Source organism: Patagioenas fasciata, chromosome 3 (genome assembly GCF_037038585.1).
Source record: "Patagioenas fasciata isolate bPatFas1 chromosome 3, bPatFas1.hap1, whole genome shotgun sequence".
Lineage (NCBI taxonomy): Eukaryota > Metazoa > Chordata > Aves > Columbiformes > Columbidae > Patagioenas > Patagioenas fasciata.
Window position 1 is genome coordinate 54,347,882 of NC_092522.1, and position 24,664 is coordinate 54,372,545.

General features: G+C 36.8%; 1 protein-coding gene across 1 annotated transcript in view; it reads left to right on the forward strand.

Annotated features, from left to right (window-relative positions):
* PRKN (parkin RBR E3 ubiquitin protein ligase) overlaps nucleotides 1-24,664 on the forward strand; it is a 717,498-nt gene that overhangs the window by 212,070 nt on the left and 480,764 nt on the right. Inside the window, exon 3 of the mRNA XM_065835898.2 lies at nucleotides 21,980-22,220. Within this exon, the coding sequence (XP_065691970.1) occupies nucleotides 21,980-22,220 (241 nt within the window). The remainder of the gene's footprint in view (nucleotides 1-21,979; nucleotides 22,221-24,664) is intronic.

Sequence of the window (24,664 nt, forward strand, 5' to 3'; positions counted from 1 at the left end):
TGGCGGTTTTGTTTGGTTTTGTTTTTAAGCACTTTGGGATTTCATACACTTGTTCATTCAATCCCCTTCTGTTCATAGAAATGGAAGATATTTCTTTCAGCTTTTGAACAAGAACATCCTTCACAATTGTGCAGGTGATTCTGTCACTGAATGAAGCAGAGATCCTATTAAAAAAAAAAGAGAAAGAAAAAAGAGAAAAGAAAAAAAAGAAGTTATTTAAGTCAATAATTAAACCCTTTACTAGACTTGAAGATTAAAAAAAAAAAATATCTTGGAACTAAGCAGCAGATTTAGAATCACTTATTGTCACAGTCCATTTGGTGATAGACTCATGATGGTTTGTTTACCTTGATCTCAGAGTGCAAAATTAAGGCAACCAAAATGCCAAGGGGTTAGAATTCAATCAAACAGTGTTACTTTATTATTTTGCCCATAAAGCAGCACGTGATAGTGAGAGAGCAAGAAAAAAGGACAGGAAAAAGGAACAGGGAAAGAAAAGTAAAAGGTGAGAATGAGGATTGGTTTACCACCAGATGAGTTCCAAAGGCATCCCTGTGGTCTCCAGTCCTGTAGAGTCCTGCCTGTCTTCCATCATGGTTTGGGATCTTCTCTGGTGGGAAGATCTTAATGATGTCCACTCAGCAACTATTTTTTGTGCTTCTTTACCCCCTCTCACTCCCATTGTTTGAGGCCAGACTCCGCCTTTGTTTCACAGCCCAGGCTTACATGGCCTCCGGTTCAGGGGTTCTTTTCTGGTCCGTTGAGTGACCTCAGGACCCTTGGCGAGCTTCTGGGCATGCTCTTCTTCATTGGCCTTTGTTTGAGGGAGGAGGTGGGGGACAAGATGTGACTGAAGCTGCAGGTGAGAATCCATCTTCTGGACGGCAGCTCTTGTCCCTGAGTCAGAGAAACCCGCATAACAATGCCTTTTAGGAGGTGGGGGCTAGCTTGGCTGAGGCAGCAGGCGAAGTCCATACAGCAGCCATTGTTAGCAGTAACCTTCTGGGTCGGAGAGACCTGTGCAACACAATTCTTCTCCTCAGGCCTCTCTCCAAGTCATTGAACATCTGTTTTTCCTGTCAGGGCCTCAGTTCTCTCAGTTCCTGATGACTATGTTTCAGGCAAATACTGCTCCATCTTCAGACCTACTCTTGCACTTATACACCTCACAGACCTTTGCCAAGTGAAGCAACAGAGTAACCAATGTCTATGGTGGGTTAAAATCATCCCTGGTCTAACTTGTGAAGGAAGTGGCATACTTTGACCCTAGTTTCATTTTTATTTTCTAACAAGAGAGTTTATAGGTTCCAGGTTCCATTCCAAGTTAAGGAAACATATTCCAGTGACCTTTGACTTTTTTATTTTCTTTGATCATGACTGTTCGTGTTGCTCCCTTTTCAGCCTGACCTTGGTGTGATTCTCCCTTTTCTTTCATGTGGAATCAAGTCTCTCTGCTCGTGGATTCTCTCCCTTTGGTCACGTGCCCAAGCTTTTGCTTCAAATACCATTGTCCTTGTCTAACAAATTCTTTATGGAACTTCATGTATCATTAGGCTTTCAGGCCTTTTCTCACATTCATAGTCAAATACTGCATGCCAGTTATTGAGGTTTTGCACCATCACCATTGATTCATTATCATCAGAACTTTTTCTAAAAAGAGAAAAACATCGTATTTTTCTTTACTCTTGTTTCTACAAGTATCTGACTTCTTTAAGCTGAGATTTTTCCGTGAAAATTGGTTCTTAGGCGGAATTCTGCAAGAAAATAAATTATTCCATGTACTTACAATGTAGCATTATATTGTGAAAAAGCAGAGCATAATGATGACTGGTGTGAGGAACTTCAACAATAAACTGTCAGCCTATAGGACATTTTCATTAAGTGCTTTTGTATGTTTATTATCTCATCCCTGTGGGGAAAAGCAAAACAAAACAAAAAAACCCACAACAAAACAAACAAACAAACCCAAATGTGAATTAATGTGTAATAGAAATTAGCTTCTTGAATATTCAAAACAAATAACAAGAAACTTCTTGTTCTTTGTTTCTCCCCAGGTTCAGTAATTATAATTGCAAATTGTATTAATGACACGTTTTTATGATGCACATTTGTAGTGTATGTTCTGTAGGACTTCGTATGCATTTGTAGCTGGTACCTCAAGATTATTTGAAAAACTTGTCTTCAAACAAAACAAGACAAAAAAATTCTCAAGAGATATCTTTCTTTCAGACTGACATGCCCACTACAGCAATTATTATCCTCTGCATATCCATGCATTAATGTTCAAAAATGACAGGAATTTAGCACATTTTCTCACTCCTTAAAAAAAATACATCATTGTACCTTTCGGTATTGAGAAGTATATTTACCATGACAATTCTCTTATATAAACCTCAAGATAATATCAGTAGGCTGTACCATTCTGTCTATTCTGTATAAAACAACAGATTATCTTTCTAGTACTAGTTTAAAACACTAAAGCGTTCTTAAGAGCAAGGTATTACAGTTTTGGATCTTGCACTAATTTAAGCATAATTATAACAATGCATCTTCTATATTCTCTAATACTGTGATTTGAAAAGAAATATTGTAAGAAATAGGTTTTCTTTCATTTACTGTCAGCAAAAAATGAAATAGTGTTTTAGTGACTTATCTGTTTCTCTTAATGTTATCTGCATAGACAGTTTCTTAAAAAATTAACATATTTGCTTTTGTTGCTCAAATCTTGGAAAACACCTTCACTGATTGCAAAATCTGCTGCTGAGGTCCTGTTACATGAGAAAATCAAAACAAAAGGTATTTTGAGAGATATGATAGGAAGAAATGGTGGAAAACTTCAGCTTGAACCTTAACCTGATAGCTACTGGTAACGTCCAAATGAGAAATCATCATATGTACTTTGTCTTCAGTCTGTAGTTAGCAAATTTTTTTCTTCTTTTCATCAGGAACATGGTTAAAATGGTAAATGTTTGCATTTGGCATATTTAAGCTTTCTCTACAAAGAGAAGTTTTTCTTCTTTTACATGACAAACACCTCACCTAGAAAGAAAAGTCTTTACAGAATCTACCAACCTATCCTGTAGGCATCCTGTCAGATATAATTTAAGAAAACCCAATCCAAAACACCAGAGATAAATATAAATAGCATAACAAGAAAGAGTCCTCACATAGTGCTGTTTTTAAGAGATAAACGATCTATTTTCCTCTCTGCTGGTGACCTTCTAACCCTCAAACATCCGCCCTAACCTCCCCTCACCTTGAGACAAGGCAGCTACAGACAAAATGTAAAATTTTGTATGAAAAATTACAACCTTTATCTTATGTTATACATGGCATTTTCATCAAATATTTCCTCACTAAGAGTGAATAATCATTCTTTCATCACCGTCTGTGTGTCACTCACATCTATTTAGCCCTTTTGCTCTCTCTGGAATCTTTTACCACAGAATCGACACTGATGAATCATCAGCTTTTCTCCATCATTCTCTTGACCCGCTGCAAGTCTGCCACTTTTGTGCTGAGTGGGATCAAGTCAAAACATAATCCTAAAACCCAGCAGTTTATGTGCCTAATGACCAAGTCCTCCTGCCTGTCTTCATCTGTGCTCACATATGTACTGCCCGTGTGAGGAGACATCATGACAAGGTGGGGGTCTGTGATGATCCTGTCACTGGGATTCTTTCTCCTGTGATTCTGCTAAATGCTTTCCTACCATGAAACTTTATTCCTTAGCAGCCTGGGAGATGAAAATCTTTTTGGAGCAGCTTAGGTCCAGTCTGTATCTACATCTAAAAATTTCATTTATGGATTCATCTTGAGGAAACACTTCTTAGTCGTCCTCTGTCTGGGATATTCAAGACAAGATTCTGTCTGTAAGGGGCAGGAGCAACCCAATGCACATGCAAACTTATGAAGCAAAAACCTACGTAGCACTTGTGTGGGGAGCACAAGCCTCCAGTCATTTGCCCATGAATTTAATTTAATTTGTAACATTTCTCCCTTTTCTCTTAGGGCAGTTTTATTTATGGTTATTTTGGTGGGGTTTTTGTTTGCGTTTGTTGTTTCTGTTTGTTTGTTTGTTTTCTCTCAGGAGTCAGAAATGCAGAATTTTGCAGCCTCTTCCTCTCTACCATGGAAATCATTGTATATTAAAACTCCTCTCACTGCAGCAGCTCACTCTGTTCTGGAGCTCTGTCACTGAGCATTGGCCTTGGTGTACTGTGAGACTTTTGCAATGACATTTTTTGCACGAACTGAGAATCTTGTCCAGATATATTAAAACCTTGGTTGCTGTACAGATTTAGCAGCAGAAAACATATGGTGTTTGTTCAGGATGTTGTTTTTTTTTTTTTCCCTACAGTCCTAGGTGATGTTTGAAATGAGCCTTCAGACTGAATGGTTCTCCACACATTATGGGTTCAAGGAGGTCAAGCAAGTTTTACAGGCAAAACATTCTGGACTCTGAATTTTTACTAAATATAACTTATTGTCAGTAAGCAAACTTCTGATCACTGAGTTGGGTATTTAGTAAAGAAAGAAAACATAAACTAATAAACACTTAAGTAAAAACCTTGCCTCCCCCTTCCTCGTCTGAAGTCCCCTCATTTTCACTGCAGGTTATGCTCAGTCCCTCCTGGTCTCTTTGGGGAGAGGATGGGCAGCGCAGGTGGTTGGAGTCAGGTACATCATGATTTCTGACAGTCCTTGCTGGTTTTCCTTTGCCTCTCCTTCATTGTTAGTGTCCCTGCCTGGCATGGGTCACCTATGGTCTTTGGTCCCTCAGAGTTGTCCTTCCCCGATGTGGGGTACCCATGGGCTGAAATGACTCAAGCATCTCCCCAGCCTGGTATGGCTTGCCATGGGCTGAAGTCCCCTATGAATACCCCCTTTTGGCATGGGGACCTTCCTTCAAAGAGTCCCTCTGGCCATGTTTCCACCACAGCACCTTCAGCAGCACATCTCCAGTTGTCACCTCAGCCACATACCTCCAACCATCTGTCTCCATGAGCATCTTCCTCACCCTGGTGGCTGCAGGTTTCCATAAATAAATTGGAGCTGGGATGCCACAGGCTAACCTGCCCGGCTGCAGTGTTGGCACACCATGTGTTGCTGCCGCTGGTTCCACAAGTGGCTGGGCTCAGCTGTGACACTGCACAGAGCAGCTCGTGACCTATTCCTGCACAGATCCCCACCACAAGCCCTGCTACCGAAACCCTGCCATGTATGTCCCACACAAGTAAGGCTGAAAGCCTGAGCTCTGTGCTGTATTGGTGTTTTGATAAATGCATATTCTCTTTCAGGATTGGTGGACATGGCATAAAGGTATCTGGAAATCAAGTTCTTTGTTAAATCTTCATTTTCTATTCTTAGAAATATTTTGCAATGGAAGCATTCCTTGGAAAATGGAATATTAACACATTCATGTAGGCATGCACACATGCTTCTTTGTCACTGTTGGGCACAGTGTAATCATTACATATGTTTCTCTTTGGAGCTCTGCAGGGTCATGACATATCCTTCAAACTTACTTTTTATTTTCTGATTGATGGAGATGCAGCCACAGTCAAATGTAAAATGATATGCATGTACCTTCTGCCAAGAAAGGGGCGAGGGGGGAGAAAGAACAACAAAGGAGAGAGAGAAGCTTTTCTGATAAGACTGAAATCAGTACAAGATTGCTTTTGATAAAAGATTGATGAAGAGACATTCACTGCTTACAGGAGAAAACATTTGTGAAAACAATTGATATTGGAAGCTTTTGATAACACATGCAAAAAAAAATCATTTTAATATTTATCATTTGTTGCAAAATAGATGGACAGCTTCTGCGTGATGAGGTCATGAAATGCAAGATTGGTTCAGGCAAATTCATTAATTTCATCCTCTTTTTTTTTTTTTTTCCCCTCTTTAGATATTAGTCTGCCTCTTCCTGACTTTATATAATGTAATTTTTCTGTCATCTTTTCTGAAATACTTCGGTGCCCATCTGGTATGAGAGTAGGCATAAAAATATCTTTCTGAGCGGAGAGGGCCTAAGTTAACACACTAAGAGTCAGTATTTGCAAACCATATTAGAGATAAGCTCAGTAAGATCAATCCTCTTCCATGGATTTGTGTTAAATTACATTGACTGGGGCCAGGGCAGTCTGCCCTATTTAGTTTCTTTAAAATCCATGAAATAGACCCTAAGGGTTTAAATCAATAAAAGAAATTACTTATGTAGGTATTCCGCAATATTCTCATAGAATTCTCGTGTCATATGGGACTTGATTTTTATGTCTACTTTAAATGAGCAGGAAAATAAATATGAAATGCAAGAGCAGGGGAAGAAGAGAGTTCCATGAAGCAGAGGTGCATCATCCATTAAAATTGCACCATGCTGTGTTACTTTTCAGTCTAGATGTTAGCAGTGCCGATGCTGCTGCCACACTTCTTAGCTTTTTTCAGGACACATTGCAGAACTACTACAGTAATCAAATACTTGTGGACAGATCACAATACCAGCTGTGGTGGGAATTGAGAGAGACATGTACAATCACTAATACCAGAGAAAACTTCTGTAAGAGGAGAAACTGAAAAGACTTGAACTGTTTATGTGAGAGAGAAAATCAGCAAAGGAACATGATAAACATATATAAAACAACAGCTATAAAGTAACTATATATTAGAAATTTAGAATTCAGCTGTTCTGTATGCATGATGTAGTGAGAGTTTATAGTATGAGTGCTGCAGTTTGAGGAAAAATGTCATTACAGCTACCATGTTGACAGGCCCATTGGAAACAAAGGCAATAGGTTTCCAGAGGTGTTCCATTTTATAGTTACAAAACTATATAACTGTGTACCAATAATAAAAATACCTAGAAAGACTAGGAAATGAATGGATCTTCCCACTAATACTACAGTTGTTAGGTAAAAAAGTCTTTCATGGGTAATTTTTGCTGTAACAGCCTTCTGCAGAATTTCTTATAATTTTCCCTTGAAGCAACTGAAAGTGATGGAGGTAGACCCTTATGGGTGATTCCTCTCTTGCCATTGAGTTACTGTCGTAAAGCACACCAGTTCTTCAACTGAACTTTGTGTCGTAATTGTCCTATTCCTTGATGTCCAAAAATTCTTCCTGCCAAAGTGTAATATTTTAGTATTCTTTAAAATTATGAAAAATGGCATTAAACAATAAGATGAAAACTGAAAATGATTGTTTCTTACCATTAGAAGCACTGCAGAGTGAAAGTCGTTGCACTTATTTTGATGAGGAAAGTGTTTGAAGATTCCTTTTAGCAGCTTAGAGGGAAAAGACATCTCACAGGATGTTAGGAATTTATGAAAGTAATTAGTGATATTTTACAGAATACTAGATTAAATATTAGCTTGGGAAGCTACGTAAATGTCCTGAGTGCAAGAAAGAGCTGCCGCTGGGCTTCAAGCATTTGCATATGTTCATTTAGAGAAACCTTGAAGTGTAACTTAAATATGTATAACTATGTTTTCATCTTTATCACTCACTGATTTGTGCAACTTGTGGAGCACAGAATAAAATTAGCTCTTTTTTATTATTATGAGAAGACAGCTTTTCATAGTGAATTGCATAATTTTGTCTTTGCGAGTATATATTAACACTGCGTGCATAAGTGATGCACCAGTGTTTGTACTGAGCCAAGCTGAGATCAATCTGTTCTATGTGCATTTTTGTTTTGCACACATCCTGTACTGGGTGGCGAGGACTGACTGGGGATTCCTCATACTACAGGGTCTCTGTTGTGCCACAGCTCCTGAAGTGCTGATGCATTATGATTGATACAGTCATAGAATGGAAGTTTTTAAAAGGGTTTAGAACATAAGTTCTAAATGACAGCACAGGTTTACAAGTATAGTAGACCCATCTGTAAGAACATTGAGCCCTTGTAGTAGTATCTGTACGATTTTTAAGGATTTTTTGGAAAAGCTTTTATACATAAAGTTTATAGAGCAAAATTCTGCAATTTCTGTGAGTGCTTTGTGGCTCTGTCTTTAAAAGTGAATAAACAACAACAATTTGGTATATAAAAAAGTTCCAACAGAAACATAAATTATTGCTAATTAATACAGAAAAGAAAATCTGATACAATTAGTGTGGTTATACTTAATTAATATGTACAATTGCCTCAACAGTTGTCTTAATTTTGCGGTTATTTCTATGTGTTCCTTTTAAAGAGTTGTGCACAGGTGATCACAGACAGTTGAATGTCCAGGTTCACAGATGACCATTAAGCTGTCTTCATGTCTCTCGCTCATTCTCCTTATGAACTAACACTTGACAGTTTAACTCTCCTGGATAATTTAAGGCAGAGATGTCCAAACTCCTGGTGGGGGTGGGGGTGGTAGTGGGAATGCATAATTTTGTGTGGAAAGAGGCACATGCTGGCAGACATCTGCTACTGTGTGATCAGGTTCGTGCCTATGGTCCAAGTGCAGTTGTGATCAGGGATGCTAATCGCATTAGAAGATAGATTGTTCAAAACCCCACCATGTGACCTGTTGGCCAGGCAAGAGACTGGAAGTGCTTCTAGTTTACTGTGACAGAGGACATGGCTGCCTGGAACCCAAACCAGTTCTGATCTCTTTGCTACTGGCAGATAAGGAGCATTCAGAAAAACAGTCATGAACTGGGCTTGCACAAACAGGTGCTATACATGACGTATCCTTGGGTCTGCAAGTGCTGTGGGTGAGTGCTCCTTTAGCAACTGCTGGAGCTCTGGCATCTCTGCTGTTTGCAATCATACCCTGATATTGAGTAGATCCTTCCAGAATTAAGTGGCATCATAATGACAGGTTATCCATTTAGTCTATGCTTACAAAATCAACTTGTTGTTTTATAGTAAAGAAAGCTGTAGCAAAAGTGGTGATTCCATTTCTATATGTGAAAATACCTCATTCTGTCCCTTAAAGCAAATTTTGGCTTTTGTGCATTGTCAAGACAGGACAGTGAAGTGCTTGATGTATCTGAAAGACAAAAGAGGTGGTGTTCAAGCTTGCTAAGTTGCTTATGTGTTTTTAATTTAGTTTCTGGTGTTTATATCTAGAAATGACCATGGTTTAGCTCACATCAATTTAATGTGAGTGTGTATACTAAGACTAGGAACAAGATTACCAATTAGTGCTTTGGCCTGATACTTTATGATTAACATGAGAACAGTTTATTTCCTCTATTTCTACAAGCCACTTATATCAAACAACAGCAGCCATAGATAGCAACAGCAGCTGTTTGGCTCCACATATTAACTTTATTCTATTATATTTTGCACATTGGTGCTCCTTCTCAGACCCATACTTGGATCCTGGTCTTATGTTTCTCACTGTCCACCATGTTTGTATCATCTTCCACATAAACCCCACTAACTGAGCTCATAACCCTCCCGAACTGCCACAAAACAGGATCTGGTGCGAAATTCTCATTAACCCTGTCCGTCCTTGCTCAGCTAATAAGTGTGGGCATTTATGTTAAGATAGGGGCATAAAATAACAGCCCATGTGCAGGTAGTTTCTTGATTTAGCATCTCCATGCAAGCAAACAGGACCTACATTATGTCCTTGTACTTCCTGCAAGTGTTATGAATACTGCCAGTAGCAGGTGTATCACAGCTTCTAGTGTTAGCAAATGAGTTCCAGGTTAAATCATACAAGTAGCAGAAAATGTAAAAATAATAACATTTTAAAAGTGCTTCTAAAGTTTGAAGAAACAACATAAAATACAACTTCTTTTCCAGTTCCAAAAGGCTGGGAGAGCTTTTGTCTTTCCATCACACTTTAGAGGAGAAACAACTTGGAACCTTTCTTACCAGCAAAGTGAATGAATTACAGTCTCAAGGGTTCTATGCTGAAAACCATCATCATGTCCCTGTAGTTTAAATCTCACGATTTTTCACAGGATGCTATAGTCAGCTTCTACAGTGACTGAGCTGTTTTCCACATAAGCTGTACTTTGAGGCCCCTAGGTCCCCTTAGATCTATTAGCTGTGGCCACACAGATGCTTTCAACCGCCTTTCCAAAGGTACGAGTACACTGAGGCACGTTGCATTCACAGGGGTGGGTGTGCAGCTTGTTGGAACTTGAACACTCAGCTTGAGTGCTGGCTCTCCAGACCAGCTAAATGGGCACTAAAATCTAAAGCTATGCAACTTCAGCCCAGTAGAACTCTCATCTTGCTTGTTTCCTGTGAAAGACACATCCTGCCATATCTAGAAACCATATTAAACTCTAAACTCTAAACTCTCAGTGCCCTGTGACAAACAGCATCCAAAGCCTGAGCAAAGATCTTAATTATTTGCCAGTAACATTGCAACTTTTGGCCTTATTTGTAGTTCCTTCTACCTCCTTAATCACAGGACAAGTGAAAGCATTAATTGGTAATTTCTCATCAATCTAAGAGTGTTGAAAATCTGATTTTCTTCCTGTGTTTGCTAAGTTAAAATACTTGTATAAATTTAATTCTCGTACTTTTTTAAAAAAAAAAAAAGAAGAAGTAGAGGAATTCCTCCTGGTACAAATTTACCTAAAAGCACAAAAGGCTTGGATGCTATGAAGTACAACTGGCACTAGAACCCAAGTAATCTGAGTTTCAGTACTCCACCTGTATTAACAAATAAAACATTTCCACACATTTTAGAGATTAAAAATACAATAATTTATTGAAATTTCCACATTAGAAAAGATCTAGCTGCTGTGCCTTTGCTGTCCCTTGTGTTTAATTTACACAAACATCTCAGTGTTGAAGAAGGGAAATCCCTTCCCTTGGTAAAAACGCAGGGAAGTTCCCTGATCCATGGCCCTCCCAATCAACTCAAAGCAGCCTGTCCATGTTTTGCCTGCATCTTTACTGTTTTCAGTTCCAGTAGTAATTTGTTTGAAGGAAGGATGATAATTTATGCTATACTTGTAAGAGTTTCAGTTTTACATCCTGTTAATCGCAGCCAGCCAACTCTAGCATCATTTGTGTGAACATTGATAAAAGCACGAGAAAATAAGCTCTGCTTCAGTCTTAACTATTTGCTTCTAAATGTGCACATACTGTCATTGAATTAACTTCTCAGCTTTTCTCTTCAAGGCAAAGAGAATAAATATAAAAGAAAAAAAAAATAAAATAAATGTTACTTTGTGCTTGTCATTGACATGAATGTTCTCACTCAGTTTTTTGAGAGGGACCTAAGTAGAGACTGGACAGATCAAAGAGCTTTAGGAAGCTGAATTTGTAGCATCTGACCCTTGTAGGGGTAAGAGCAATATCGACTCTTAGTTCTCAGTAAGATGAAAATTCTGGGACTGTTAAAGCCAGTCCCCAGCTGAAGTCAGAAAGTTTTCTCACACCATGAAGTAATAATTAACACCAAGAGGCACCATGGGGGTTAGGGATGCATCTTACCCATCAGGTACCCATCCATTCCAATAAAAAGCATGGTAAAGACAGGAATGATGCCTGCTGTGTTCTGACGTGACAGTGTCGCTCCCAAAGAACTAGAAGCTGTGCTGGTAGTCTCTCTGCTTTTTCTTATTGAAGTGTTGTTGGCTTTATCTTTTTTTTTTTTTTTTTTAATTGCTCTCTTTATTGTGTGATTGAATTAACTGTTTTCCAGCTTTAAAATGTGTCTGTACTGTACTGTTTGTTCAGCTCTAAGACAGTTTCCAAGTCCAGGCTTAAAAAGCTTAATTTCCAATGCTAAGGAAAGTTCACAGGAGTTTATATGCTTTCTTGGCACAACTGTTAGCAAGACAATTGTTTTTCAAATAATAGATTTTTAAAACTGATTTTTAGTGGAGCTAGCCAAATAAACCATGTCTGATCCTCCAGAGAAACCATTATGGTGGTTTTACTAGATCATCAGTAACAAGAAATAGTTAAAAATTGTTGTAAAACCTGTTGAATCTCCACCCTGTAACAAAAATGGTCAATTAATCTTTTAGACAGAAAGATTTAGTTCTGAACAGAAGGCAGCACACATTTACTAATCTTCATTTAGTCGTTCTATGGTACCTTTATCCGTTTCCTTCAGTCTCTGGAAAGCTCAATAAATTTAACTTCCAGCAAATCACTACACAAAAGTCTGTGACTAGCCAGTTGTTGTGGGCATCAATTTTAATAAAACTATCACCTTTAAATAACAGTAGTACCCTGTCCTCTCCCCTCACCCCTTCCCCAAGATTAACACACATGTGTCTGCTGACACCTTTGACAGGAGCTCAGAATTAGACAATTAGTGCCTGCACTGGTGTGTTAGCTTGAAATAGGATCTCCTGATCATCCCCATTTACCATGTTTTGGTTTTCATCATGGAGCAGCCTCAGAGCAAAGGGAATAGAAGCCTTTTGAATGAAACTAAACAAGGAGATGAGTTTCAGGACTTCACCTACTGCACCCCAGTTCCAAAAGAGCATGGAGTCATTAAGGCAAGACTAGAGGCAGACTAAAATCAACTCTGCCCTCCACCATCCCCAAAAACCTCAGCCCCAAAACTCTGCTATGGATATCAGGTCCACAGTATCAACTGTTTTGCTGTGAAGAGCTGCTTTTGTTGATCTGCATTACTGGGTAACGCAAGTTAGGTTGCTTGCTTGGCCAGTTGCTAACACAGATGTAGCCTGACAGACCTGAAGAAACCTCCATCTCAGGAAAACTTTGCAGCTGTGGCACCACTGAATTTCATAGCACGTGCCCCTTCGCCATGAATGTTCTTAGATTCCTCTTCTTTGTACATGCATTTTCAGAATCTGAATCTTGATCTGAATCCAAATGACACAATCTCTCATCTACATGAAAAGATGTGAATATTCCAGACTTTTTTGATGTTCAGACGTAGAACTTTTCTGTGATACACCTACACAAATCTTCAAATTAATTTTCAGGAACCATGTTTGTCTTAATAATCTGTGCTTTCCTAACTACATCTGAATACTGACCTTCCCTATCATAGCTTGATGCTGTATCACTGGAGATTTCTATCGTAAAATTGAATGGTCTCAGAGTGAAATTGAAGATTTTTTGCAAGTAAGGATAAAAGCACACTCTTAAAGCAGGTTTCCTTTATCTTTTTCTTTTTATGGGTTGTTATTCTCTTGTTCTGATGTTCAAAAACCCCTTTCATCTGTGTCTCAACAAGGCTTTCTCACCTCCCTTTTATAGTAGTACATTTAATATACGGGTTGGTTATTTAGCAGAATGAGTCTGGATTCACATTTATGTCATGTTTTCTATTTATGCTAGGCATTTTTTTGAAAAATCACACAGATTACTTAAAAGTAAAACAAAGGATCTTTTCATTTCAATAGCAATTTTTAATTCTTTATGTTATATCTTCTTAGCAGTATCTTGTTTGTGTTAGTTTGTGTTCTTCCTTTTAAGATAAGATGTGATTGCATATGGGGTGTGAAGGAAGGAGGTGGGAAACTATGCCCACATGTACTGCATGTAGGGATTAACTTACTATATGAATGCTTTCTGATATGGCATAGGTCTTGCAATTAAGGATTGTGTATAATCCTTAAACCGTCTAATTATTTTGTAACATACCTAACTATACCTCTAGCAAACCCTTCCCAGCCTCTTCTACCCCAAAGTAAGATCCAGTTAAATATGTAGCTCTACTGAGTGATATTGCACTGCATAGATTTTCCAGCAATGCTCAGTAGGTTTGTTTATGCTGCTGGGATATTTTTGGTAGGTATATCCAAAAAATTAAATTGAAGACCATTTTCACCTGTTAGTAGTTTAAAAGCAAACCTTCAGGTAAAATCAGGGGAAGCTCTGGAAAATATTTGATTTCTTTTCCACATTCATACTAGTGGATTAACAAGTTGCCAAGTAAGCCTACACAGGATGCTCACTGGGCTTTATTGATGGCTGCTCTCATAGCAGCTGCTTAAACTGATATATAGATGCATGTACTGTGATAAGCAGAAGACCAAAATGCTCTTTGGTTGGGATGTATACCAGGCGCTCGACATAAAGCAGGAAAAAGACATCTGTGAATGACTAGTTGAAGTAATTGGTATAAATATTCATAGCTGTTAAACTTTTGGTGCACTAGGCAATAAAATAATATGAAAATTCACTTTCCACAATGGAGTCTTAACTATACATAGGAATTCTTTCAGAACTGTTTGGAGAAGGGAATTTCCCAAATACCTTTCTGCAAGCCTACAGCTGCCACCATAGTCCCCACATGAGCACAAGTGACCACTGAAGTCTTTAGGATATTTTCAGAGTTCTCTGTAGTAAGTGACTCCCCACATTTTCAAATATAATTTTTGTCTCATTTATAACTGACACCTGTCAGGTGTCAGTGTGAGATCGCTTTTGTGCTTTTTCCTCACATGTTCACTAATGCTTAATGTACATCCTAAGTAAACACAGAGAAGTGTGACCAGACTGGCAGATTCTACCAGGCTGAGAAAAATTAAAGAATGAAGGGAAGAGGAATTGAAAATTAAATCTTATGTTAGTCAAACAACAGGTAGTCAAGAGGCCATGCTGCAGACTGCTAACAGTGCTGGTTTATGAGACCTTTTCTGAGCTTGGTACCATTTATCACCACGTAATTCATTCAAGCGCTTTACAGTAGACATTTGTTACACGTTCTTTTTTTTTTTGTGTAGCTTCAGAAGAAATCAGAGCAATGGAAAATACCATCCGTATCTCATAAATAAAAGCTTTCTTATTTTATGTTTAGAGCCGGAGATAACATGTTTAGAGAGTGTAGGTTCTATCAGGTAATTCAGTGCAGAAGATGGAATCATAATGAGGTGCACTCAACTGCATTTAGGAAGCAAGCAAACATCAGAAAAACTTAACTATTAATTTTAAATTTAGTATTATAAACTTTTCATTGGTCTGTTACCTTCTATACAGATATTACAATAAATTGTGATTTTATAGGTTGTTCTTAGTGCATAGTAAATGAAATTACAAGAAGGAAAAAATTGTTCATTTACTGAGGAGAAAAAAAAATCATGACAATTTAGTGTATTTTGACTGTATTTCCCTTCCATTTTACATCAGTATGATATGTTTTTAATGTCACTGCTGAGACACTAATAGCTTGGTAAACATAGTATCAAAAAGTTTGGTTGCTTTCTATGTCTTTTGCAGATCATTATGTAGAGTAGCTAAGGGAATAACAATAACCTAAGCTGGTATTCTAATGTTGCAAACTGTCTTATAAGCTGCCAATAAAACATTTTTATTTAGTTTAAGGATTAATTTATCTTTCGTGAATTTGTGCTAGAAGGCCTACATTCAAAAAAAGTTATATTAATAATGTCATGATATTAGTAATGCCATTTGGAAATATGCATATAGCATTGCTAAGGTCTTATGTTGTGTACAAAAAATAATAACCCTGCAAAGTTCGTAGCTAAGAATTATGCTGTATAGTCTCCACTGAACTAGAAATTAACATTAAAGCCTTGTGTTTCATAATGTGAAAAAGATGGAAATTAAGCATGAAGTGACTTGTAAGTGAAGGAAGAGAGGGAATTCTGATTTAGTTTAAATTTATTGCGAGAATGTTTAAATGCTATTGGTTGAATACATTTCCAGCAAATTATTAGTTCATTAAGGGGCTAGTCAGTATAAAATCATAGGTCTTGTACTTCTCTTTAAATAGTATTATTGAGAGCAGAACCTTTGCAATATATGACCTATTGTGTTATGCTGTAAATCAGATGATTTTATTTTTGTAAAGGTTGATCAAGGCTTCCTGCTGCACAGTGGGACCATTAGCTGGAGGAGCTGTTGTAAATCACACAGTCTCTACCTGTTTCCTGTTGTCCAACTTCCATTGTTCTCTTTGTTAAAAAATAATGTAATCTTACTTTGAATGTGTATGGATTAACCCTTTTTTTGTATGGCATTACATAAAAAAGTACCTGATAGAAGCTAAGTAGCAAGCAGTTCTTATAGTGGGTAAATCATGTTCTGTATAGAAAGTCAAACCAATGGTGAGATTTATAGTTTTAAGTAAATGTCACAGGACTCTTAGGATTATCTTTCCTTACAAATGCACATGAATTTTCTGCATCTCACCTGACACTTGCGTATGGGGAAGAGTCTTTACAGAGGTCTTCAAAAGGTTCAGTCTCACAGGAATAGAAATCATATAGCTATATATACCAATATTACTTGTATGCTTACTGTTCGCTCTAATCCTGACTTATCAATTGGCAAACAGAATCAGAACTGTGACAACTTCACAGAACACAACTCTTGCTCTAGGGGAGGTTGTAGAGTGGCCCTGATGTGTTACTCAGGAACCTTTCCTGGTTCCACTAAACTTAATTTGTCTAATTTGTATGTAGAAGTAATTATTTTGTTTTTTGCTCTACCATTCTCAAAAAGTAGGAAACAAACTTTATATTGTACTTACAGAACATTAACATCAGATTAGGTCTTTTATATTAAAAGATTTTTGGTTATGCTGTTGTGTTTTGGGATGAAAGTTTGAGAGTCTTTAGAGTGTCAATGAGCAAGAATTTGCTGGCATTATACTTCTTCAGTGTGAGTCCTTTATCGATCCCCCTTAAAATGAGATCAAAATGTTTTGTATTCAATGTGAGATTGTAGAAAAACTTGGCAAGAAACAGCTTATTACCTTATGTCTCAAAGAAGGCAAGGTTTTAATTGATACTGCATCTAGTTACTCTCAGTATCACTGTTACCTGCTGAACTGGAACCTCCCATATACTCCTTCCTTCATTTGTTGCAAAAATCTGTCTTTGGAACTCTAATAGTAGTCCTTAATATGATACTAATTTTTTGATTTACAAAGCAAGGAATGCTTTTTCATAGCAATTTTTTTTTTATATCTTTCCTTTTATTCTATTTCTTTGGCATGGGCAATATTTAAACTACTGTAAGAACTGAATAGGAATAGATTATAAAAAATAGGTTACAAATATTCTGACAAGTGAAGGGTTTTCTGCTTTTTCATCATGTTTATTTGAATAAATAATTTCAAAAATATATCTGCTTTTCCTTCTAGACGTTGCTTGGCACCCACATCTTCTGAATACTAAACAAATACAGTATTGTATAACTGTGAAATGTTGAAAAGGTGAAGTCAAATATAGATGTATTCCATGGCATCATAAAATAGCAAGTAGTTTCTGATTGCTGGAACTTAACTGCTGAGTGATCTGTGTAATTTAGGCCCAATGGTGCAGTGGCTTTTTTCCCTTGCCCCATGTGGAGCAATATTTAATTCGCTGTGACTCAGCAGACAGAATTCACACAAATGGATGGTGATATCAGATCAGGGTGCTGATTTCATTCATTATTCTGACAGTGGTTAATTTTCCATTCTTATTTCCGCTTGCCATGACCCGCAGCAGAGTCTCTGAGCCCAAAACCACGATTTTCTTTCTTTCTGTATCAGATAGTTATATAAAAGATGTTAAGTCTTCTTGAAAATCTTGCTTCTCATTTCTCTCCCATGATGGCTCAACATAATGTGAATACTATATTTAAATCTGTTATTTTAGACAATCTCTACTTTCAGATTCATTTATTTCAGCTTTTCCTCATAATAGTGTTTTTTTTTGTTGATGTTGCTTTCTTCTTGCTTTTTTGAGTCATTTTTCTGTGATCATGGAATGAAAATGGTATTGTTGTTCTTCCCATTGATTTCCTTTCTGTGTCTACTGCTTTTGAGACTTGGTCTTTGTCCTTGTGTTGTGAGAGGGTTAGAGCAATAGTAGAGTGAGGCTTGGTGGGCTTATTTTTCTCTCTTATGGGAGCTTCCTTATGCTTTTTTCATCTTTAGAAAGTCCCCTTAATGTCCCTTTATACTATCCATGGGAAAAGATTTTTCCAATAAAGTTGGTGTCTCATCTGCATTTTTACATGCATCCTACTGGTTTAAAGAGGTGTATTGTGATATAGGTATTCCGGAGAGCTTTTTTTATTATTTCATTCATTCTGCAGATTAATGAGACAAAAACGTTCCCTGTATTTTCTCATCTCATATTGAAATGCAACACAGTTAAGACAAAGCCTAACTAGAAAGCCAATATTTTGATTCTTGTTGATCACTCCTAGAAGATTAAAATACTTTTTTCTTGAACATTTACCTTGTGTAAATCTCTTACTGAGTAGTATCAGGCAGCCTATTATCTGCTTAATCTAACTAGGCAGCAATTAGGCAAGCTGTTATTGTTTATACTGTATAGGCCCCAGGGGCTCATGTGCAAAGATGTGTCTCTTCAAATAATAGCAAAAGTTTGAACTGGATCTTAGGTAGTGGATTTTGAACAACTGGTTTTTGACTTTGATAGGCAATAAAAAGCTAACCAGTGGTTCACATGAAATAAAAATATTTCTGATTATTTTTCAAGACAAAACACCACAAGAAATTATCTTTTCTTTTACCTTCAAATCCAAAGCTTCAAATTCAGACTATTCTCTGCTCTAGTGTTTCTCTAAATAAAACCTTTCAAAATTAACTGTATCGCACTTCGGAAAACATGACTTCTCTAGTGGGCAATATGTTTGTTAGATGGAGAACACTACTTTCGGTATTGATATTGCTATAAAAATATGTTGTCAAAAAGATATCGAGCAGAAACCTGTCAGAACAAGAGGATTTCAGAGTTACTGAAACAGTCATCTTTTTGCTCTTCATAATTTAGCTCAGTCTCCCAAAGTGACCTTCTAGTTAGCCCACAGCTGACAGCAACAGACAATGTTGTCAAATTCAACTTGAGAATTCAGAAAAAAATCTGAAAGAAAAACATAATGAACAAAAAAAAGGTTTTAATTTCATCTTCAATGAACTCTTTTTCCCAAGTTGATCAAACCCCATTATCTGTAAAGAACCAGTCCTTCATACTGGATTTCATCAATTCTGGATCTTCTCAGCTCCCTTTTGCTTTAGTGTAAGGAGATACTTCATAATCTACAATATATACACTTGCAGTATTTCCCTTTGGAATATGGATCACAAGCATTAATTTGGATCAACAGATAAGACAAGACAACATCTCTAGAATCATTAATAATAGATATTCTCAAAACAAATGTTTCCTGAGGCATAAAACAAATACATGAAGAAAATGAAAGTGACATTGACATAAACAATTGTATTTTAGATTTGTGTTAGAATTGTACCCTAAGGCAAAACCTAAACATTTACAAAAATCATTTGAATTTCACCTGTTTTGCCAGAGAAAATGCTGCAGACCTAGCCTATCTGCTGCCTACAAAATGTAGTCTCCTATAAGGCATTAATCACCCTAATTCTGGGAACCGCTTGGTGATATTCTCACCCAGGTTTCTTCACAATCGATCGCACACTTTTTTTTTTCTTTTTTTTCTTTTTTTTTCTTGTACTGTCTTCTCAGTTTCTTGCAAAGATTGAGAGTTACTTTCCTTCTTTAAACACAAGTCAAATTTAATTCAAGTGTAGTCAGAAACATTAAAAATCTGATGATTTGGGTTTCCATGTTTATTTCTGTGACTTCCATATCAAATATACTCAGTGTCAACAAATCAAAGGATGTTGTCTGTTTTTCCTAGCTGCTATCTGTGACAGCTTATCCTGGGCTCTGCTAATTAAGTTTTCCTGTTTCTACAACCTATATTATCATCATCAGTAGTGATCTCAATGTTCCAAAGTTTGTTCTTGTCTTTGATAAAGAGATGCAAGAAAGCTAAGATACAGTGTGTTCACCTGCCCTTTTAAAATGAAAACCTTTATTAAGTGAAATCCAGGAATATGCTATTGCTGTGGTCATATGGATGTGTAATTGCCCAAAGTGCAAATTTTACATTTTTTTTTTAAGTATATGGTTCTTGACATTATTGGAGAGAGAACAGTACATAAGATTGGTCTCTATTTTGCCAGCCATTACTTTGTTTCTAGGCTAACCCCATACCCTCCAGTCTTCAAAAAGAACTGGAAAGGAGCCTATACTTTTTTAAAGATCAATGGATTTAAACCATGCAGGCCAGCTCAATACAGAGTGGTTGAGAAAGGTTGTGGTTTTGTGGGGGCATTTTGTTTGATTTAAGCAGCCTTTACCATCCTTCTCATTCCCTCTTCTGTGCCATCCCCCAGGTGAGACTGCGGTGCAGCATCAAGCTGTGAACTGAATCAGGGAACTGATGCAAACTTTCAAAAGAAGCAAACTAAGAAGGATGGTAGATGCTGAGGAAAAAAAATAAAGGCAGGACAGGGGTTGCTTAGGCAAGCAAAACTGCCAACAGAGATGCTCGTTAAAACATGGATTGACTGACTGACTGTTAATGAAGGAAATTATTAAGCTATTTAAATGTATCTTGTGAAAATGTTATGAGCAACAAGTTGGACAAAAAAGAAAAAAGAGAACTTTAATGTCAACATAATATTTTAAAGTTGAATTCTAATAACTGCTTTGTGTGACTATTGCTGCAGTGTCCTTATTCTGACAAATCTCTGCTGGCTGATTACTTCTTCAATGTGGAGAGAGTGCATCATTAAAAATTCCTTTAAAAAAAACCCCACAGATTTTTGTCTTTTAGAAGTGCATTACATAAGAAAGAAAGGGTGGAGGGAATAATACTGAGAAATGATGCAAGAGAATGAAGGAGAACCGCTGAACAGAAATTAGATTGGAGGAGAAAAAGTGGGAGAAGATAAAGTGAGATAATAACAAGAATATAAACAGCACTAAAGTATCTGTAAAAGAATTTTTTGCAATTAAAAGTGCATATAATAATTTAAAATACAAACTAAAAATGTAAAGTCTTGTGTAGATAATGAGACAAATTATTCTGAATTCTCTTTCTGTTCTTCCCAAATGTAATCACCTATCTGTTGGTGATTACAGACATTTCAGTGCAGACATGACCAACCTAATGATGTTGCAAAGAGTTAGAAAATTATTTTCTTGAGGGAAATTCAAACAATTTTGTATGTAGGTTGATGTTTATCTGTGGTTCATTCATTACACTGGAAAACGAGGTGTAGGTCTCCTGGTTTTATTGTTCCCCAAAAGAACATTTTTTCTTGCAAGATGTGATGTGGAAAGATTAATACAAGTCTTTCTTTCATTATTGATAATTCATCTAAAAGCTCAATGATTTCTAATTATAAGATAATATTTTGTTTTCCTATTCTGCATTTGGAAAATGCTGAAAAAACATGAATTCTGTCCTATTTGTCATGGATAAAGCTTTCATAAGATCCTTATTCAGCCTGCTTTTTATTTGATATAAGATCTGGAAAGACTGTCCAAGAATCACCTGTGGTGAGAACTGAGAAAGAGGAAATAACTACATATATGTGAGACCTCTTGGCCTAATGGATACCAGTCCTTTTGTTTTACCAGGAAAGACTGTAGCGGTCATGAGATCTTCCACAAGCTTTCTCTAATTCTGAACACAACAGTTTCATGTCATCTTTGGAAAGAATGAGAAATGCATACTGAGCCTGTATCTAAAGCCAACTTTAGATTTAAAATTACATTAGGGACAAGAAATAAGTATCAGTCTTCATCAGTAGCATCGTCTTGCCTGTTTCTTTTTGGAAAGATACTTTCAAGTAGCTCGGTCATGAACTCTCTGTGATTGTCAAATATTACTCTAATTTGCTACATGAAGACTATGTACCATCAGCATTATCTGTACAAAAGCATTTTATGTACTGAATCTTCTTAGCACTTGATTTAGTAGTGCTCCTTCTGGAGCTTTTCCTTTGTGCAATAAACTAGACTTATTTAGAGCTGTTGGCTCTGATCCACCATTTCCTGGTTAAGTATTTAGAATTTGTAAGTGTTTTGACCCTTTTGCCAATGCAAGTAGTCCTAATTCCAGCAATTTACACTTGTCACTTTGCTTTAAACTCCATTACCACACACTGAATTTCTACACAAAATGGCTTGGAGACCATTTAACAAATAACAAATTGGAGATAGAAGGATTTTGTCCCTCATGTCACAATTAATTATTTATTGAGATTTTTATTTTGTGTTGCAGAATTGTGACCTGGCCCAGCAAAGTATTGTTCATGTTGTTCAGAGTCCACAGAAGAACAGTCAGAATAAGGATGAGACAGAAGATTACCATGCTGGAGGTGTTCTAAAAGCTTTGGAAAGACAACCTGAAAGTCTAACCCGTGTAGATCTCGGCACCAGCATCCTCCCATCACTCTCTGCAGGGTTGGCTGTTATTCTTGATACTACAAACTCCGGTATTTCTTATCCCCCTGAAAAATCAGGTAAATCAGGTATTTGGTACATTTTAATACACAGATCTCAACATTTGTCGATTATTTTTCTCAGGATGAACAGTTCTCTACCACAGGAAAAGCAAACAAACAAATAGACAAAACCAAACAAACACAAAATGACCGCATGGTTTATTTTAGTTATTAAACAAAAATACAACTATACTGAGAGGTGATAAGCATCTCATATATCTTCTAGCAAAATAATTCTGCTTAGTGGATAAACAGTGATTTCTTGTGTTGTTCCTGTCTCTAACTTCTATTATACTAATATTTTCACAAATTATTATAAGCTGACAAAAACCCCAAAGGTCTATGAGAAGGCAAAAAATAGTCTCTGTAAAATTTTCATAACAGAAGTTTCCTTAACTAGAATGTTAGGCAGCTTATGCATTGGAAATGTGTCCAATCCCAATATGTTGTAATGTTTTCATATCCATACATTTCATAAAACACATTTCTATACAATATACTTATTATTTATAAGAACATAGCTGACACAAAATATGATAATTCTTATGATGGATTTTAGTAGCTCTTCATGCGCCAAATTATTACTGAGAACATATTTTCTTCTTCATTAAAAGATACATCCTGTAAAGAGACATCACTCTGTGCAGCAACAGAGTCTGAGTTGTGATTTGTTTTAATAGTCCATCAGAGATTTCTTTTTCGAAAGAACAGTACACAAATACCCTTTAAAATACAATACAGAAGACAATACCAAACATATAGGTCCAGAGTACACAATATACTTTGTGAATATGACAGAGATAGCTCTGTGAGTAACCTGACCACAGAAATCATCATGCTTAACATAATGGCTACTAAAACTATTACAATAACTTCTGGAGAATTTCCTAAGTAATTCATGCAGAAAATACACAATTCATGGGAGGGTCACAGAAGTGTTCCACAACTGACTTGATCAACCTCTTACTGCCAGCTAATGATGAATGAGTGCAGTTTAGGAACAAATTAGGACCCAGCTTAATGATCCACATCTCCCAATCTGAATGAATAATGAGATAAGAGGGGTGCATTCAGATTTAAATCTGGTGAGCTATGGACAGGGTTTCAGGCTTACTCTCAGAAGCAAGGCAATGGTGTAAACTTTTTAATGCTACTCCTTATTTATTTTTTCATTACTGTGCATGGTATGTACAGGGCTTTAATAGTTGTGATGAATTTACAGAGTAGTTTATGCATGTGTAAGGCTTTCTGAAATTTGTCAAGTGGTGTGTTTTTCCTCAGATGGCAAACTCTTTGAAGCTAAGAACAAACCAATAGTTATCTTCTGTTGCAGCAAATATTTTCATTGCACAATGACAACTGGTACTTATATTCTGGTTTTAATGTACAATATGTGTTTGTCCATGAGAAAATCAGAGGTTTGAAAGTCATTAACAGGCTGAAAAAACTATGAAAACTGATCTAAATAATCTCTGCATCAAAGATTTCCATTTTTACTGTCTTTGCAGACAAAGTTATAGGGTGAAGGCATTTTGACCTAAGAAACAGTGAATCTGGAAAACATAAGAGTTTGTATGGCTCATCAGCTGAATATGAGAATGTGTCATGATGCCAGGTCCAAGAAAGCTAATATGATCTTTGGAAGTAAAAACAGAAAACTCTGAGTGGAATAGAGAGTATGGTTGTTCTCTGCTTTTGACACTTCCATAACTAAAACTGGAATGTAACACACTTTTTGATGTTGAAACTTCAGGAAAGCAGCTGAAACTATTAGAAGGTTCAGGAGAAGAGTCAAAAGAATCCTACAAAAGTGCAGCTTATATATGTTAGTATAATCTTGTGGCATCCATGGGAGGGGAAATTTCGTAACAGGGGAGTCTTAGGTCTCAAAAGCTATTTTGGGATTTAAGCTTTCATTATCTAGAAACTGAAAGCCAGCAAATATAAATACCACACGTATTTTAACTTGCTAGGAAATCAACCACTGACACAAGTTATCCTGGCTTATAATGAATTTTCTGTATTTGGCAATTTGAATATTAGGACACTCAATGTAGGACTTCTTTTTTCTGAAACGTATATCCAGCAGCAGGGATTGGACTTGAACCTAGAAGTAATACGGACTGTGCCAGGCAGGAGGTCAGAGTACAGAATCACGTTGCTTCCCTCTCTAAATGTATTTATTAATATCAGCTCTTCGTGTCAAGCAAATTTGTAATTTCAAAAAAACACGAAGTTAGTTTGACAGTCTCTGCTTTCTGTAAGCTGACATTAATGTTATTATCTATTTAAGTCCCTGTTTAATCCATCATCAGTTGTTTGAAATGATTTGTCTGAAGTGATTGTTCCCCTGTACTCGGTGCTGCTGAGGCCGCACCTTGAATCCTGTGTTCAGTTTTGGGCCCCTCAATATGAGAAAGACATTGAGGTGCTGTAGAGAGTTCAGAGAAGGGCAACAAAGC